The sequence below is a fragment of the Patiria miniata genome, unplaced genomic scaffold, assembly GCF_015706575.1.
Source record: "Patiria miniata isolate m_02_andy unplaced genomic scaffold, ASM1570657v1 HiC_scaffold_7, whole genome shotgun sequence".
Lineage (NCBI taxonomy): Eukaryota > Metazoa > Echinodermata > Asteroidea > Valvatida > Asterinidae > Patiria > Patiria miniata.
Window position 1 is genome coordinate 15,900,854 of NW_024037074.1, and position 16,352 is coordinate 15,917,205.

The following is a 16,352-nucleotide window of genomic DNA, read 5'->3' on the forward strand; positions in this document are numbered from 1 at the left end:
TACTGTTCAGTCAACGAAACAAGGAATCCATATGCCAGTGTACCAGGTTACATTGCAACGCTCTACTGGGTGCAGTTGAAAGGGACAGGAATAACAATTGATTCGCATGTATAACACAAAATGATCATTGGCCTTGACGTACGAATATTGTAATCATATGTCCGAGTTGTATTAAAATCAACGGCAACACCGCTGCGTAGCCTAGACTCGCGACAAAATAATTCACTTCTCTTCTTAAGAGTACTTGTTTTTAAGACGAGGAAATCAACATGGATGCGGTTACCAAGACAAAGTTGAAGTTCGTGGTGTCGCTGAACGTGAGGCACTCAAAAGCCGGCATTCGGTCTATCTGTAACCGACTGGCCATGGAGCATTTTGACAAGCTCCATTGCAGACCTCAGGATAACGTGTTGTATGTTGGGTGTGGTGCTGGAGAAGAAGCCGTCATTCTAGCGACTCGGGTACAGAATGTCGTCGGTGAGCATTATTGATTCTGTCCAATTTTTTCAAATGAATTGTACTCACGACTATAGAGTCAGTTTGGGGATTGGAATTGATACCAAAATTTCAAGGGTAACTCCGAGTGAAGCGGGCTAAGCTAACCGGATTCAACCCAACACAATGCCATCATACTTGCTGCGATCGTTACGAGCCCGGTTCCAATATGAGAACAAACTCCACTTTTAACTTACCAAACAAACTGGCGACATTGACAACATGCACGTGTATAAGAGGGCAGTTTTTAATTTTAAGGGACTAAATTTGGGGGTGAAATATGATGACGACAACGACAAAACGCAACGCGAAAAATCATCATTGGTGCGCTAAATCGCACGGCACCAACCGTATAAACCGCATACGAAATCGTAATTTCTACCCCAAGAAACTGTTGAAAAGGTAATTTTTGAATGATTAAAAGCACCGATCGCAACTAAAGAGGGGCCCATAAATACAAGCAACTTGATAAGCACATAATTTGGCTATAATACGCTATGTGCTTAACAAAAAAAGGTGACACCTACTAGCCACGATCCTTCCCGTCTTCGCGGTTGAATTTTTTTGTTCCGAATATTTATTGAAGCAATGATTTTTTGCTCGACGGCTCTATGCAACTGGGTCAATTCCGTCTAACCTTCAATGTATGAGAAACAGCAGTCTTGATTAGCATTCATAATTTACGACTTTTATTCCAATGAAAACAATTGAATTGAATTACGAGGGTATTAATGTTCAAACTGCTACCTATTAATGTAGGTTTTTAATGTTCTGTCAGTACATAATGTCACAAATGCACGTTAATTAATATTTTAAGATGAACGCATGAATCTTAGAAACTTAATATTTTATTGTGCTTGTTTCAAGCTGTCTTGGGAAAAAAGTGACCGGCTCCATGCAGTGGAGAACATTAAAACAGCAAGCAAAACACAGCGTATAAAATACGAGCATAAGCATATAGCGTGTTTGGCCCAGAGTTGGAAAAAAATTCTTAGGGACGTGGATTCTGCAGGGCTGAACTGCGTCTTTACAAGGTGTAACGGTTTTAGTTATCCGGCCGGCGCGATAGCATTATGTAGTTGAGAATGAGCACCTTGATTCAACGTGCATGTTCAGTCATCGGCCCGAGTGTCATGCCCAGTGGGGAGTGTGTCCAAGTAGTTAGGATTCGTTACTCATGAATGATCAGAGGATCAGCTCAGGGGTTCGAATCCAGCCGTGGGTCATATTATTGTGTCCGTGGGCAAGCCACTTCACGCCACTTGCCTCTCTCCGCCCAGGCATGATGTGGGTATGACCTACCGGCATTATAGCTGGGGAGTAACATACGAGGGACTGGCATCCTGTCCAGCCAGGGGGAATCGGAATATTTTCAGTCGTTTGATGCCAAGGAAACCGGAGATAAACACCGGCCTGATGGGCCATATTGGCTCGTGACAGACTTGTTTCGTAATAAATGTCCAGCCGCCGGCTTCCCGCCCTATGCTTTTCTTATTTTGAGACGGGCGGACAATTAGCCGCAAAACCCCGCCCCGTCAAAAGCATTTCGCGTTTGGTTTTCTATTCTTCCTTTTCCTTCCTTGTCTTTTTACCCTAACTCCTTTTTTTCACGGGTTTGGAGGAATGGAAGGGGGTGGTCTCAACCCCCAGAACACACACTCCTAGCAGGCCGCGTATAGACATCATGGCCACTTATGATGTTTCTCCAGGTTTTGTTAGACCTTCTTAGATATGTTAAACTTTACTTATAAACAGGTATCGATGTAGATCCGTCCATTCTGGAGATTGCCAAGACGGACTACCCGGCTGACAACGTAGAGTACTTGTTGGATAATCTGGGAGATGCCAGCCCCAGCCTCCTAAAGTGGAAAGGCGCCTTCGACAAAGTGGTCAGCATCAGTCGAATCAAGCTGTTTCCTGAGATGTCCCGTGTCATAGGGAACATGGTTGGGTGTCTGAAAGCTGGAGGCGAGATGTTGGCCATCATCCCTAACAACGACTTCAACTTCTTTGACGGAGCTGCGAAGATAATCAAGGATTACCCCGAGTTGGGTCAGAAAATGAAGGTGATCCCATTACTGTCCCAAATATGTCATTAAAGTTGAACGCTATTTCAAATCAAATATTGGATCTATTCACAGGTGATCGTGTAAGTTAGGACCAGTGTATAACTGTGTTATACATGTAGGCCTACGTACTTCGGGGATTCCTATCAACATTTCAAAATGCGCCGCTATAACGAACACCGCTATAACGAACATATGGCTATAACGAACATCCCCTTTGGCTCCCGAAATAGTAACGAACATTTTTTTAATGGACCAAATCAAGTTCGTTATACAATGTAGTGACGTTTATTATGATGGTGTTTTAGTAGTGAACTGTTACGTGATCGATTAATGATAACTAATCGATTTGCACTTTTAAAACAGGAGAGGAATGTGATGCTTTGGCACAAGACTGAAGAAGAGGCAGAGAAGTTGTTGAGAGAGATTTGCGACTGGTCTCAACTCTCTTGCAAGACGCAGCGGTTTAATTTCAGCTTGACCGAAGACAAAGCAAAGTGTGAGTAGTGCCCCCCCCCCCCAAAAAAATAATAATTATCACACAGGAACAAAGGTTTTGACAATATCAGTTAATTAACAATGTACATTTTCCTATGAATGTCTTTATTATGATTGATATAATTGTGATTTGACTCCGATACCTCGACTTCAATTCTTCCCCTAAATCCAGTCACATGTAGACGTGTCGTATTCCTCAAGGTCTCGACATCATGCGATAGTCTACAATTCCAGTCCCCATCTAAAATATATTAAACACTCATCTCTAATGACTTGCATCTGGAAGTCATATTCAACCTTTTATACTACTCCCAAAAAATTAAGGATAAAATAAATTGATTCCTTTTTTAATGACGAGTTGGTATTCTACTCTCAAATTAAATATGTACACTTGAAACAATTTTTTTTTGGTCAGTGGTCTGGTTGGATGGTATCGAGGATGTGGACCGAGTTGGCAAGTCTAACCAGAAGGCATGTCTTGAAGCAATGTGGCAGTGGGCTCAAGTCGAGTATGGATGCAACAAAGACGGTGTGCTCAACAAACCATCCGAATTCATGGTGGTATACGGAGTCAAGAAGAACTAGTGGCGAGTCTAGGATGGTAGAACTCATTGCTACATTTAGCTCAAAAGTGGTTTTGTGAATTTTCTTTGTCAACATAGTTGTTACACCATTTAAAAAAACAACTTTTTGTGTAGGCCTAATTTGATTTTCAGTTTAGGCACAAAGAAAGACCTTGCAGTACTTTCAGACATTGCAACTGCGACATGTTTGCAAAAATATTTTCATTACATTTTTGGTTGAGGTTATTTTTAATGGAGTATTATGGGCCTGTACAATACTTATATTAGAGAACAAAATGTAAAATTGTGACACAAGTTGATATATTTGGCCCTAGACATAATTTTTTCTCGAGGTAAATCATCTAAGATTTGTATCAAATATTAAAGTAATTTTAAGAAAATATATGTCATGCACTACAATTTACGCTATTATTAGGTTCTTGCTTAGTGTTAAGTGTAATTTAAAAAAAATCTATAACTTTCTATGTACATATTAATGTTACAGTGTAATTTGAGCATATTGGTTTCGAGGTTTCAGTAATTTACAAAAAAAACACAAAATTTTATGGAAATTCTTTTGCACAAAAACCCAATCCATTTTTAATGCAGAAAACATTTTTTTAAATCCACATATTTCTATTTTTTTCTCCTTTTCCAACAGATTCTTTCCAACCAAACCCTTCCGGGAAAAATAGTTTCAATTAATCTGAAAACATATTAAAATTGCATATGACAGCATCTTGACGCATCTCTAAAGGATATTCCTTGCTTAAAACTCTTGTCCAATCACAAAGCACCGTCTTCATTTGTCATCATCATTCATTCTTCATTGGTCATCATGATCCGATGCTAAAGCGCACTGTCTCGTGCTCGGTTTCATCCACCAAGACACTCTCTTCTGTAGGCGCACGTCTCGGCCGACGGTACCAATAGACTAACGCAAATACAGCCCCGATGACGATCAAACTTGCGAATAGCAAACCAATAGCTAAGGGAACTGAGTACACACAAAAACAAACAAAACCAAGCAATTTTTTTCAGTACATGTACTTGAATTATTCTGTTGGAGAATATAAGATTATAAAACAGATTTGTTGCGAATCATGGATGCTTCAATTAACTTAAATTCAAAAATGGGGAAATTAGAAAAATTGAAAACTTTTCAGAAACAATGTTTTGGAAGACTGTCTGGACATGTATTACTTCTGAAAACATTCCTTGCATGTTAAACAATAAAAACGATTGTTTGAAATGCTTAAATTCTGCAAATATATTTTGTCTTATATTGGATTTTCTCTTCATGCAAATGTAATTTTATAATGTTACTGAGAGCTTTTAAAAAAAACACAAGCTTACTCAGGTTGAAACTCGAACCCACAACCTCCTACAACAGTGCAGTAAAACAAGTCAGATATCAAACAAACAAGATCTTGAAAGAAAAAAACACATCCAAAGTCATCTGTTGAAGAGATGCTCTTTTCTCACCTGCGCTATTCTTAGATTCTGCGTTCCCCTTCGGGACTCTGAGATCAGGAGCTTCTGTTGAAAGAAATTTAAGCACAACTCCCAATCAACTTTTTTCTTAATTCAAAGAGTTTTTGAAAATAAAATGAAAAAAGGCAGCTGGCATATGCATACAGGTGGGGAAAGTATAGACTTTTTTAACTTTATGAGTTTTTCGATTAAATAAGGGAATTTGTTTCCAGTCTGATTTTTTTTCAGTCGGAAGAAAGTTTTGTTTTTATTTAATTTAATCTTATATATCATTAATTGGGTGAGTCGTCAAGACTAGGGACTGTCGCATACACAAGTTTGGGTGTGGGGGGGAAGAACTTTCTTGTTCCTAAATGTTCCTGTTTGTAGATGAAATATTCAAAATGTCTATACCTTTTCCATCCTCAGGCTGGTCTGGTGCCCAGGGTACATTGTTAGTCGGGTAGACTGGCCCACCAGGTACAGCAGGATCATTGGCTGTTCCAGTGAATATCACAGGAAAGAAACAAAACCGATTCAGTTATTAACATTTTAAAATGTTTACAGAAGTGCAATTTTCAATAAAATTAACCAAAAAGGGATGTCAAGCATTTTTCATATATTTAAGAGGAGTGAAAGTTAGACTTTCTTTTTCTACATCGATGAGTGAACTTACCGCCACATTTTGGCAGTGGTATAAATTGGTTCCGTATCAGAGGGACGGCTAATGGTGCTGCATAACCCATCGGTATGAGGACCCCTACGCTTAGCTGGATGGCGTTCCTTAACTCCTTGAAATGGACGTTTAGTAAGACTCCATGCTCTGTCAAATGAAACAACAGAATCAGTTTCAGTTGCCATGGCAATAATCATTTATCTGCAAACACAATTGGTCTCTCAAAATGACGTCACTTCCTACAGATTGCGAAAAAGTATCAGCATTTTGGGCGTCGAATGTGCATGACGCGCAATGGCTGCGCTGTATTTTGAAGAAACTTTGAACAACACGTGCTCGTGTTAAGAACACTGCGCACACTGCGTGAACACACACCTGATGGCGTTAAAGATGCAGTTGTAATTTTCCTTTGAAGATGGCGTCCTATGAGAGAGATCTGTATACACATCTTTTTATTTTTTAAGTCAAGTAATAGAACAAGACAATAAACTGGCTGCCATATTTCAAAAGGATTGGACCGGTTTTCAAACTCACGGTTCAGGGTGACATTCTTATTGGCACTGACACTATCCTCCATCACAAAGTTATTGTTGAGACCCCTGACGCTCACCAACATCGTCAAGGGTTGGGTACAATGCTTGACCTCAACGTAGATGGAATAACTGGTGCTGGTGGCTGGTGGCCTCTAAAGCGGAACAAAAAGTGCTTGAGCTTAATCCACGAGTCTGTGTGCCGCTCCAAACCGCCCTGTTTATTTATGTGTGTACTACCCTAAACTGTCCTGCCTGTTACTCCATATATACCGACTTAAATTGCCCAGTCTGTTACTACCTGTACTGTCCCAAACTGCCCTACATCTTATCCTAAACTGGCCTAAAACTGCCCTGCCTGTTACTCTGATATGAGTATGCATGTCAGATTTTTGTTATCGTATGTTACACTTTACTCATGGTATCATGACATTAACTACTGGGTGAGACTCAAAGGATCACTCTATTAGTGGATGTCAACTATATGACAGGAACAGCATTCACTATGCATCACCAACCTGGCCGTTGTATTCAGCTGTACACATGATGTGATTGCACACCGGTGCCTCAATGTAGCAGAATGACACCCTCAGGCCGGGCACGTTTATTGCCTTGAGGCTGTTCTCGACCCGCTGCCATCCCAGACACTCAGGGGTCTCGTGCTGTAATGACGGGTCCACATGAGCGTGCGCCATTAGTGGTACTGGAGCTGCGATGGCAAGACATAAAAAAAAGTTAAACCATTAAACGTGATTAAACTTTCAAACTGGAATGAAGACTAATATAGGGGTGTCCAGAATAATATGAGAATACAACTTCATGTATACATGTATATAGACCTTTCTTTTGTTTACAAAACATTAAGCCGCATCTTGACAGCCCTCAGTTGTATAGATTCTCCAACGTGATTGGATACAGTGTTTGCCAAATACGGCACTATAACACAGTCCATACGTAAAAGGGAGCAGTCTTCATTTTGTTTTGGGCAGCGTTTCTTGGTGTATTTATACGGAGGCTTTGCCTCGCCTGCTTTGAGGGTGCCTGTCGCCCACTTCTTGGGCGAGACGCCTGCTTTGCCCGAGTAAGCTTGTGAATTATTCTCGCAAGCTTTCCGACAACACTGAGTATGCAATGCTTATGAAATTAGGTCAGTGAAGGCAAAAACTCAATCTTGAATATTTACCGTTTGTAATACAAGCTGGAACAGGAACTCTTTCATTGTTCATGAAGGAGATATCAAAACAGCCGATTACATCCAGACACACAATCACTTTGATCTGCAGATTCACAGAGAAAAAAAAATACAAGAAGAATAAAACTAATCAATCATCAAGATTAGCCTCAATTTATTAAAACCCTTTTCCAGCTCATTTAGAGAACAAAGTGACCCTATAAGGAATGACTCACCGTTGTATCGATGTAACCCTTCTTGTGTTGCATGAGGACCTGCAAATTCACATTTGTGCGTCCTGGAAAATTGGCAACTAAAAAAACAAACAAACAAAAACCAAATCAATTGAGTTAGGCTATGGTCTAAACTTTCTGTAGAGGCTTGCTACTTGCCAATCGAGTGTGACAGCGAGAAACTGAATCAATACACAACACATACAAAAATAGTCTTGTGGGTATTCTCCTTGCAGATGCCCAACAGTTGAATAAAAAACCCACTGAAGCCCATGAATATCTTAAGAGGGTTTACTTTCATTACGTGTGGGACACAGTGTGCGTGAATTCTTGGCCTTGCCCAATACTCACCAACAGGGACGGTGGCATTGTAATAGAATGTATGTTGCCATAGCAACGGCGATCCTGGATTGGTTAGAGCGACGGTGTAAGACACGGGTACATCGCAATGGTTGATGGTTAGTGATACGTTGACGGCATACGTCTGAAATGAAAGCGACCGAAATTAGACTAAAATGGATTAATAAAATAATATATCTTTGTTACCCAGGCCCATAAAAGAATCTGCCAGACGAACTTCTTAGTAAACATGTCATGCCCCCTCCCCCACCCCCAAAAGGATTGAAGACAACTGTTTTTGCACCGATGCTGTAGCCCTCGTCCCCATTCCTGAGTGTCCAACTATTTTCATAAGTGACCAATGACCCCTTTAAAAAAAAAAAAATCCTATCTTCTTTGCCCAGCAGTAAAATTTTACTCTTGATTTGCCAGTGCTTCTTAGCCCTATTTCATCCTTGGATCCAACCCAGATCACCAAGGAATATATAGACATTGCATAGCAACAGACCATGAGGCTACTACACTAAACAAAACAAATTTGTACCCACCAATATGACAGCATTGATGGATCCAAAGCAATGCAATCCCAGACAGTCAGGGAATACGGCACACGTGAAGCCAGGAGGCGGCGGGATGCTGGAGATCAGCGCCTCCATCTTACCGCACTGACTCTGAGGAGGCGGGGGTGTCGGTGCTAACCCTGGACACCAATAAGAATCAAAGCTCGTGTTTTTTAATGTCTAGTGGCAAATTGCATGGCTCTGCTAATCCAGATCCCAATTTTATGCTAACAGCGCTATTTATGAAATTCTGCTCAAATCCTGGAAGAACTGACCTCTTAGTTTGGGACATGCGCACATGCATGGACGTTATAAAATTTTGATACCCATAGAAATAGCTAACCATTAGTACAAACTTTTTAACTTTAACAGAACAATGAGATTAGGACCAGTACTATCCACATTATCAGACTATTTCCAGATTTCTGATGCAGAGTTGTGTAAAGAAGTAGTTACAGAGTTAAAATTCCAAAGTACTTTGTGACAGTTTTACAAGTAAAAAGCGCGGCACTTGGGACTAATTATGAGTTAAAAAAAAAAGATTTACTTGAGGGATATCACATTTCTGCAGCTTATTAAGCCAATTACTGGATCAAGCAACTATAAGAGTAGCCTACGCTAAAAATTGTGGAATTCTTTGAAATTTCTGTGTTTAAAAAATCAAAGAATGGAGGCAACTCACCAGCTGTACATGGAGGGAAGACGATGACATAGTCTGGTACGATAGGCCAGCTGATTCCCGTACCAAAGCCACGAGCCTGGAACCAGAGCTGTAAATAACAAAAAGCAGTTAGCCACCTCTAAATTAGTTGATAACAGACTGATCTGTAGTTATTATCGGAATTTTTTTCATTCAATGTCTCATTCAAAGTCAATAAAATTTAATTGCTAGAAAAATAGCAATTTAAAAAATTATACATTTTTCGGAGTGAAAATTTAACTTAGCATGGGAAAGCAGCTGGCTGTGATATGTCTTCAGTTGATGTTCTCACCCCCAGCTTTAATCCTTCGGGGACCTTCTTGAAGTTGACTGCCATCTGAGCCTGCACACGGATCCCCGGCAAAGGACTGTACTGGAACCCTGTGGAATTCATAGACACACCTTTGGGCTGTTTATATGGGGAGTGACTGGGCACAAGTCAATGAAGCGATCACACTAAACAAATCTCCAAATAACCACAAAGGGAATCGACCCTCCGAGCGATCTCCGTTTCCTATTTCCCAAGTTTATTGCCAAGACTGCTTACATTGTGAGTTGGGCATGATCCCTAACTTTAAGTTGAAACTTATAAGGGGAGGAAATGGTCTAATGGCACACTGTCCATTGGAAAATTTGACACAAAAACAAAACAGACTGCAAAAAGGATTCAAAATTTGAAAATGATTAGTACGAACTGAAATGCCCCAACAATTTTCCCAAATTATTGTACAATTTCCAATATTCAATTCATCAATTTCCTCAAAATGCCAAATTTAATCTGCAAGTCCTAAACTTTCCAAAGAATTTTAAAACTTTATAGACGTTTCAAAAGTTTCCAACGTTTTGATGATCAGGTCGTGAAAAATTAATGTTAACCTAGAATCAACCAAATTTTCAGATTTGTTTTTAACTGAGCCTGAAATCATGTCACAAATGTGATGACCGATGTGGCTGGTTTAGACAAACCTGGAAGAGAGATGGTGGTTCCGTGGGTGATCATCTGGCTGAAGTTGATCCCGCTGGAAGGAATAAAGATACGAAGTCTCATCTGTGCCGGTGTGGCACAGGGGTACATCCTCAGACTAATGCCAATGTTCTGCCCCTGAATAGTAAAACAAAAAAATATAAGTAATACTTAGTTCCGAGATCTGGTCAATGTTTCTGATCATCCTTCTCTCTTATGCGGTACCCCGAGTACAGCAATTCTCCTGATGAAGATGATCAATCTACAATGATTTAAACGTCGAGTGTTACCAACAGAATATAAGTCATATTGTTATAAGGTGTTTTGGTTCTACAATTTACTTCTCCACAATGTAAAGCCTGAATTCTTACTAGTTGACTTCTTTATATTTATGGAGTGTACATCTGCCAAATGTAATACATACACACATTTTTGTTTTATCCCAGCAGGATTAAGTGTACATATTATGTCCAATTCTTCATCTTCTATTATAAGTATTTCTTTGTTACCAAAAACGGATAAAATGTCAAAATATGGAAAATGAAGTCCAGTTGTTTTTTTCAAATCAGCAATTCTCATATTAGAAGTTGAATAGAATGTTAAAGTAAAAAAAAGACGTCGAGAAATATTTAATTTTGAAATTCTCTTTCTAGATTTGACTTATGAAAGTGTACATGCACGTACTTGCATGCTTCAATATGGACACCACATCACACGCAGAGGAAATTGGTCATTTTGTCCAATGGGGAGGGTTGCTAAGAAACCAGTCAAAATGAGGAAGTAAGGTTATTAGCGCCGTCTTAAAAAATCCAAAGGGTATTATATTTATACTCATATGCCTACAGGTTTCCCATACACACAGGAAGTTGATAAAGGGGAGCAGAAAGCTATACATAAATGTGACCTTCCTACGCCCCCTCCCCTTAAAAGGTGAACTACACGTATGTTGAAAATTGGTAAGGCTACAATATTCAATATCAGGTAATGTATCTTACATGTGCCTTTGTCGGGAAAGGGACCAAGACATTTTAAAATGATAATGAAAAACAGCTTTCTGAAGTCTCCAAACTGAATGGCCTGTGTATTAAGTGCATTTTATAACTAAGGCAAACATGTTATAAATTATCAGTTATCTGCGAATGGGGTTCTGGCGTCAAGTGGGGAGATGGACGTTACAGTGGGGAGGGGGAACCTTCCGTTAAACCCGTTAAACCTGTTAACCTTAACACATACTGGTTCGCACACATTTCCTCCAACAAAGTAGGCGTGACTAAAATTTACTCCGAATGTGCACGAGCCCACATCATCTTCACATTGGGCATCAAGCATCATCAGCAATGCATTTGAATGCCCCTGCACCGATACTATATGCACCCCGGTTTCTGGGTTTCTTAAAGAATGATAGGAAACGTACCAAGATGTTGAGGGAGCATCTGACTCCTGTACATCCTGGCATCTTAGCACAGATTACCGCTGTAGCAGGCATGGAATGCATGCTGCGTACAATGTGATCAATCAGGCCGTCTAAGGATGAACATTGGGGATCAACAGTCTGCTGCGCATCTAAGAAAAAGGTAAAAAAAAATCCTCAGAAAGTGAACATTTCTGCCAATTACAGAAATGGCTCAAAACCACAAGTGGGAATGTACCACAAAACACATTCTTGAACTCGGACTTTCTGAAAACTAGTGTGAACTAGTTAAAGAAAATTTACGCTTAAATCATTTACTTGACATGTTGTTCTGAAGATCATTTTAAATATGAAAGTGATTCAGAATAGCTATTCACTGTAAGTTTTTTCATGCATGCGTGTCCACAATGGTCCAGATTTAGCATATTCATTGGCATTATAGGGTAATCCTATATGATAGCACTGCCCGGCTCAGGAGTGATGAGTCAGTCATGCGAGTCAGTTACAAAGGTACAAAGAGGATGGTTAGCTGGCCCTCTGGGAACAGCAAAAAATGGCAACCTTTGATTCTGGATCACAATTGTTACGGATTATTTCAAAGTCCTTACCTGCTATGTGTTGCCTTGATCCACTGTATAATCCCAGTAACATTACAAGCCACAACAGTCGTGATGAAATGCTCAGCATCCTTCCACACCCTGAAGCCATCTTGGAAATTGTTAAGTCGTCTTCCGTTATCCTCAATTCACATATTTTGGAAAGACTGTCTTGTAGAGTTTGAAGATTCCATGCAACAGTTTCTGTGTAGATCAGTTTATAAGTTCAAGAAGAAAACTGTTGGTATTCACAGGTGTTTTTGTTGCTTTACCTAAACAAATATCAGGTGAAAGTTACACGACAAGTATTTCATACTCCATAGCAAAAAAGGTCCTGTATCTATGATTCCTCATTACAGTGTTTACTGATACAAATGGAATTTAAAAAAAAAATGTTCACGCAAGTAAACTACAAACCAAGTAATCCCTGAAACTTGCACATAGGAAATACAAATTACGCGTCATGATTCATGTTTGTCCATTTCTGAGGGATGAGTAATTATGGATTCAAAAAGCTTACCTTTTGATGGTCAGATCCGAGGAAATAAAAAGTGTTTAACAGATGGACATCTGCACTGTGACAAGTGTAAGCTAACAAAGAAACCACAGCTTAAACCTTCTCTAAAAGCTAAGAGAGTTCTCTGAGTAATTGACAAGCCCACAAACACAAAATCTTGGCTTCAACTCTAATTAAATTCCGGTGGAGAAGAAAAAAGTGCCAAGTACAAGTTCGTTCAATTTAATTTAATACCCGTCACACCGGGCTGACTCACTGCCAAAACCTTGAGAGTACCGCCTCCTCAGAACACATCAAACCCCTCGCCAAAAAGGGAGGAATTTTTTTTTTAACTGAAACTCTCTACCTACTTTAAAAACTTTCTCCAGACAAAAAAGTGTCCTTACTGCTACAAATCACCTACAATTTTCTCTAATTGTAACAAAATGGTGTTTAAGAAATAAAAGTGTACGGAACTTACCGGGCTAAAGCAATGATCCGAGAATGAGGGGCAACTTTGAAATGTCTTCCGTAGAAGCTCAACTTGAACCACCATCTGGAAATGACTCATGCTAAAGGGCAAACTATTAATAGTTGCTCAAGGGAAATAATCCACCATTCCCTCTTGCGAGTGTGTTGCTTGATAAGGGTCCAGTGAGGCCTTCTAGTGTTCAGTGTTTGAGTCATCAGTGGATAGTATGATGACAACTATTTTTGCGGTCTGTCAAAGGGTTTCTAGCAATCAATTGTTCATTTAATATTAAGAAGTCACAGCTTTTAGGGTTTATGACATGCAAGAGAAGTGAAGATTCGCTCTTGACACGCAATTCCTTAAGTAAAACACTGCTCAATTTTTCGCACTGTTTAAACTGTATTTTAATTCACAGGCCCAGTGTCACATTTTAAGTAACACAAGATTTTGATAAAATTTCGAATGAATGCTTCACCGTGATTTGGTCTGTTCAGCATGTCAACGGTCACAAGAAACTCTCCTCAGATCATAAGCTCTGAGTTACGGCTTCGAAATCAATGACTCCATGCAGGCTGCAACAGGTTGGACTACTTCAGCTTATTATATAACAACTTTTTATTGACACTAAGATTGTCACAGCTATTCCACTAAAGAAAAGGCAAAACCATGTTGATTATCTTCTTATAAAAAATATACGTCATAATTAAGCGATATATTGTGGCAATTCATATTTCAGAGACACAAGAATTGACACTTCTAAAATGTATTCTCAGTTTTTCTGTCTGATTTCGACCCATGAAGTGGCTTCAATATGATCAACAAATTGAATTTTGATTTAGAATCAACGTTCACCTGACAAACAATCACATGACTTCGCCATGAATTTCGCTGAGCAGTGAGACACAGAAATATAACAATCAACTTGTGATAAACCAACAAAACGTTAAAGAACAGTTTAACTGTGCACTGAAGAGAGGCAAACTACTTACATCTGCATGCATGCGAGATAACTTAAATGAAAAATAGAACTTTCTGAATGACTAAATAACCTGAAATAATTATTTCAAAACTAACAGTGCATTTCATCGGCTACAGCATTACACATACACTCAATGAAACAAAACATAAACTGCATATGCCCTGTAGACAAAACCTACCATTGCAACAATTGTACAGAAGTAACTAAGAACAAATACCCTTTTTGCCTTCCTACTGGAAAAAAATAAAGAGACACACATCCAAAAAAGAAAAACAAACAAACAAACAACCAAATAAAACTGGAAAAATTGTGATACAAAGATGAAGTCAGGCAGTTATATTTCTTTTCTGATAAAATAAAATATTTTGCTATGTGATGTACGATTTCAATTTGTTTTTAACTGTTTTCAAATTGATGTGAAAATTAAACTATTATTTAAAAAAACATTTATAAGTAAATAATACTAAATACTCATAATCGTGATTGTACTGCACCATGACATCTATAAACTACTCAGGCAAACTTCATAAAAATAAACTAACGTTGATATATTTTAAAGACATCAGATGATTATAAAAAAATAGTTAACAGTACTCCATGAGAAGTTGTCTATTTTTCAGTACTGTACTGCATATATATACATGAAATAGCATTTGTATCGTCAAATAGACACAAAAGCAAAAAACACAATGGACTGATGCAACTTCACGAATACCATTATAATTGTATCCAATTGTTCAAATTTTGAATCAGATTCCTTTACACTGGCTAGTACTTGGCAAACTTCCAACTAACATTTAGGGCTGGATACCGGCAGTTCTGTTAAACATTTGAATCTTACCCCGTCAATTCTCTTCGTTCAATCTAAGCAATGACTTTACTACACCCTGAAGTCTAGCACCCAATCTAACCTTTTAAGGGTAATTAACTTATGGTACATCCAGAGTTACTTGGCAAATAATGAATTAACAGCTTCACTGTTAGTATACAAACAATGTGAGTGCAATGGTAAGAATAATTTCATGAGGCGACAGATGTATTTCATCTCACGAGGCAAAATGAATGTCACCAAATTCTTTCCACAGCATGAATTCATTGTTTGTTTTTAATATACAACGCCTGAATAAATCCTCATTGTCTGATTGACTTGTAACCTTTTATGAATGTACAGCATCAGAGTTTATCTGAGCTGTGTTTAAGCGCAACCAAAAGTATAATCGTGCGTTGGGACGAATAATTCAATGACACTTGATCAACGACCCACCAATCAGACGACGGAGATTTATTCGGACATTGTATAATACCAGCTAATTAACAGCCACAAGCAAAATATATAAAATACAAGACATAACTTTAAGCTGTAAGTTTGTGCGCTCACATAACAACAATACATTGGTTTTTTTCTTGGCGTGGCGCCAAATATAAACTATAGCATATACTGTGACAAAAGTCTACCAAATGACAACAAAAAACATTCCAAATAATTTCAGAGTAACTTATTTCTCATGAAAAAAAATATATAGAAACTTGAGAGGTATCAAATGATTCTCTACAACTTTCCATGGAGATCATTGTAAAACAAAATAAATGAAATTGTTTTCTGAAAAGAAATATATATCTTATTGACATTAAACTTAAAATACCCCATCACCCTACCGTAACTGTAGTTTCCTTAAAACAATTACATGAGTAAAACATGTACCAGTACTTTTGATTACATAAAATACACCATTACATGTATGACACAGATGTGCCTATATGCTTAAAATTACTTATTCATATATTCATATAGCATGAATAACCATTAGGTGAAACAAAACGGTGACTCAGGACCAAATTTCATGAGGCCACTACTCAGAAGATATCACTGTGCACACTATTTTTCTGAAAAAATTAAACCAAATGATGCCTAGCTGTGTTTACTGCATAATGTGAGTGTTAGTCGACCGCCTCAAAACAATTTTGCACCACTGCCAAAATGTTTAGGATTCTTTATCACACAAATTTGACGCTTTGTTTGGAAAGTGAAGGAGTAGTCCTGGTCAAGAAACGATCACCATTTGGGTTAACCAGAGTTGGTCTTGCTTTGGGGCAGCTCTGCAACCCCCAGTTTGAAATGGCTGTATAAAC

General features: G+C 38.7%; 2 protein-coding genes across 5 annotated transcripts; one reads left to right on the forward strand and one right to left on the reverse strand.

The window, feature by feature from the left end:
- Positions 1-184: 184 nt before the first annotated feature.
- Positions 185-3,658, forward strand: LOC119744527. Its single transcript, XM_038220484.1, has 4 exons — positions 185-477; positions 2,251-2,561; positions 2,928-3,060; positions 3,475-3,658. The coding sequence occupies exons 1-4, from the start codon at positions 270-272 to the stop codon at positions 3,642-3,644; spliced, it is 822 nt and encodes a 273-aa protein (XP_038076412.1). The 5' UTR covers positions 185-269; the 3' UTR covers positions 3,645-3,658.
- LOC119744525 lies at positions 3,116-15,577 on the reverse strand. 4 transcript variants are annotated; one of them, XM_038220482.1, is made up of 16 exons: positions 13,253-15,577; positions 12,288-12,479; positions 11,683-11,831; positions 10,271-10,406; positions 9,597-9,685; positions 9,287-9,374; positions 8,593-8,744; positions 8,057-8,189; positions 7,709-7,785; positions 7,485-7,578; positions 6,820-7,010; positions 6,306-6,456; positions 5,772-5,918; positions 5,510-5,593; positions 5,108-5,161; positions 3,116-4,619 (listed from the first exon to the last, which is right to left on the reverse strand). In XM_038220482.1, the coding sequence occupies exons 2-16, from the start codon at positions 12,385-12,387 to the stop codon at positions 4,459-4,461; spliced, it is 1,806 nt and encodes a 601-aa protein (XP_038076410.1). In that variant the 5' UTR covers positions 12,388-12,479; positions 13,253-15,577; the 3' UTR covers positions 3,116-4,458. The 4 variants fall into 4 exon arrangements, with proteins under 4 accessions (XP_038076410.1, XP_038076408.1, XP_038076409.1 ...); XM_038220480.1 differs by having other exon boundaries at positions 9,597-9,706; XM_038220481.1 differs by lacking the exon at positions 13,253-15,577 and adding an exon at positions 12,796-13,225 and having other exon boundaries at positions 9,597-9,706.
- Between the last annotated feature and the right edge of the window lie 775 nt (positions 15,578-16,352).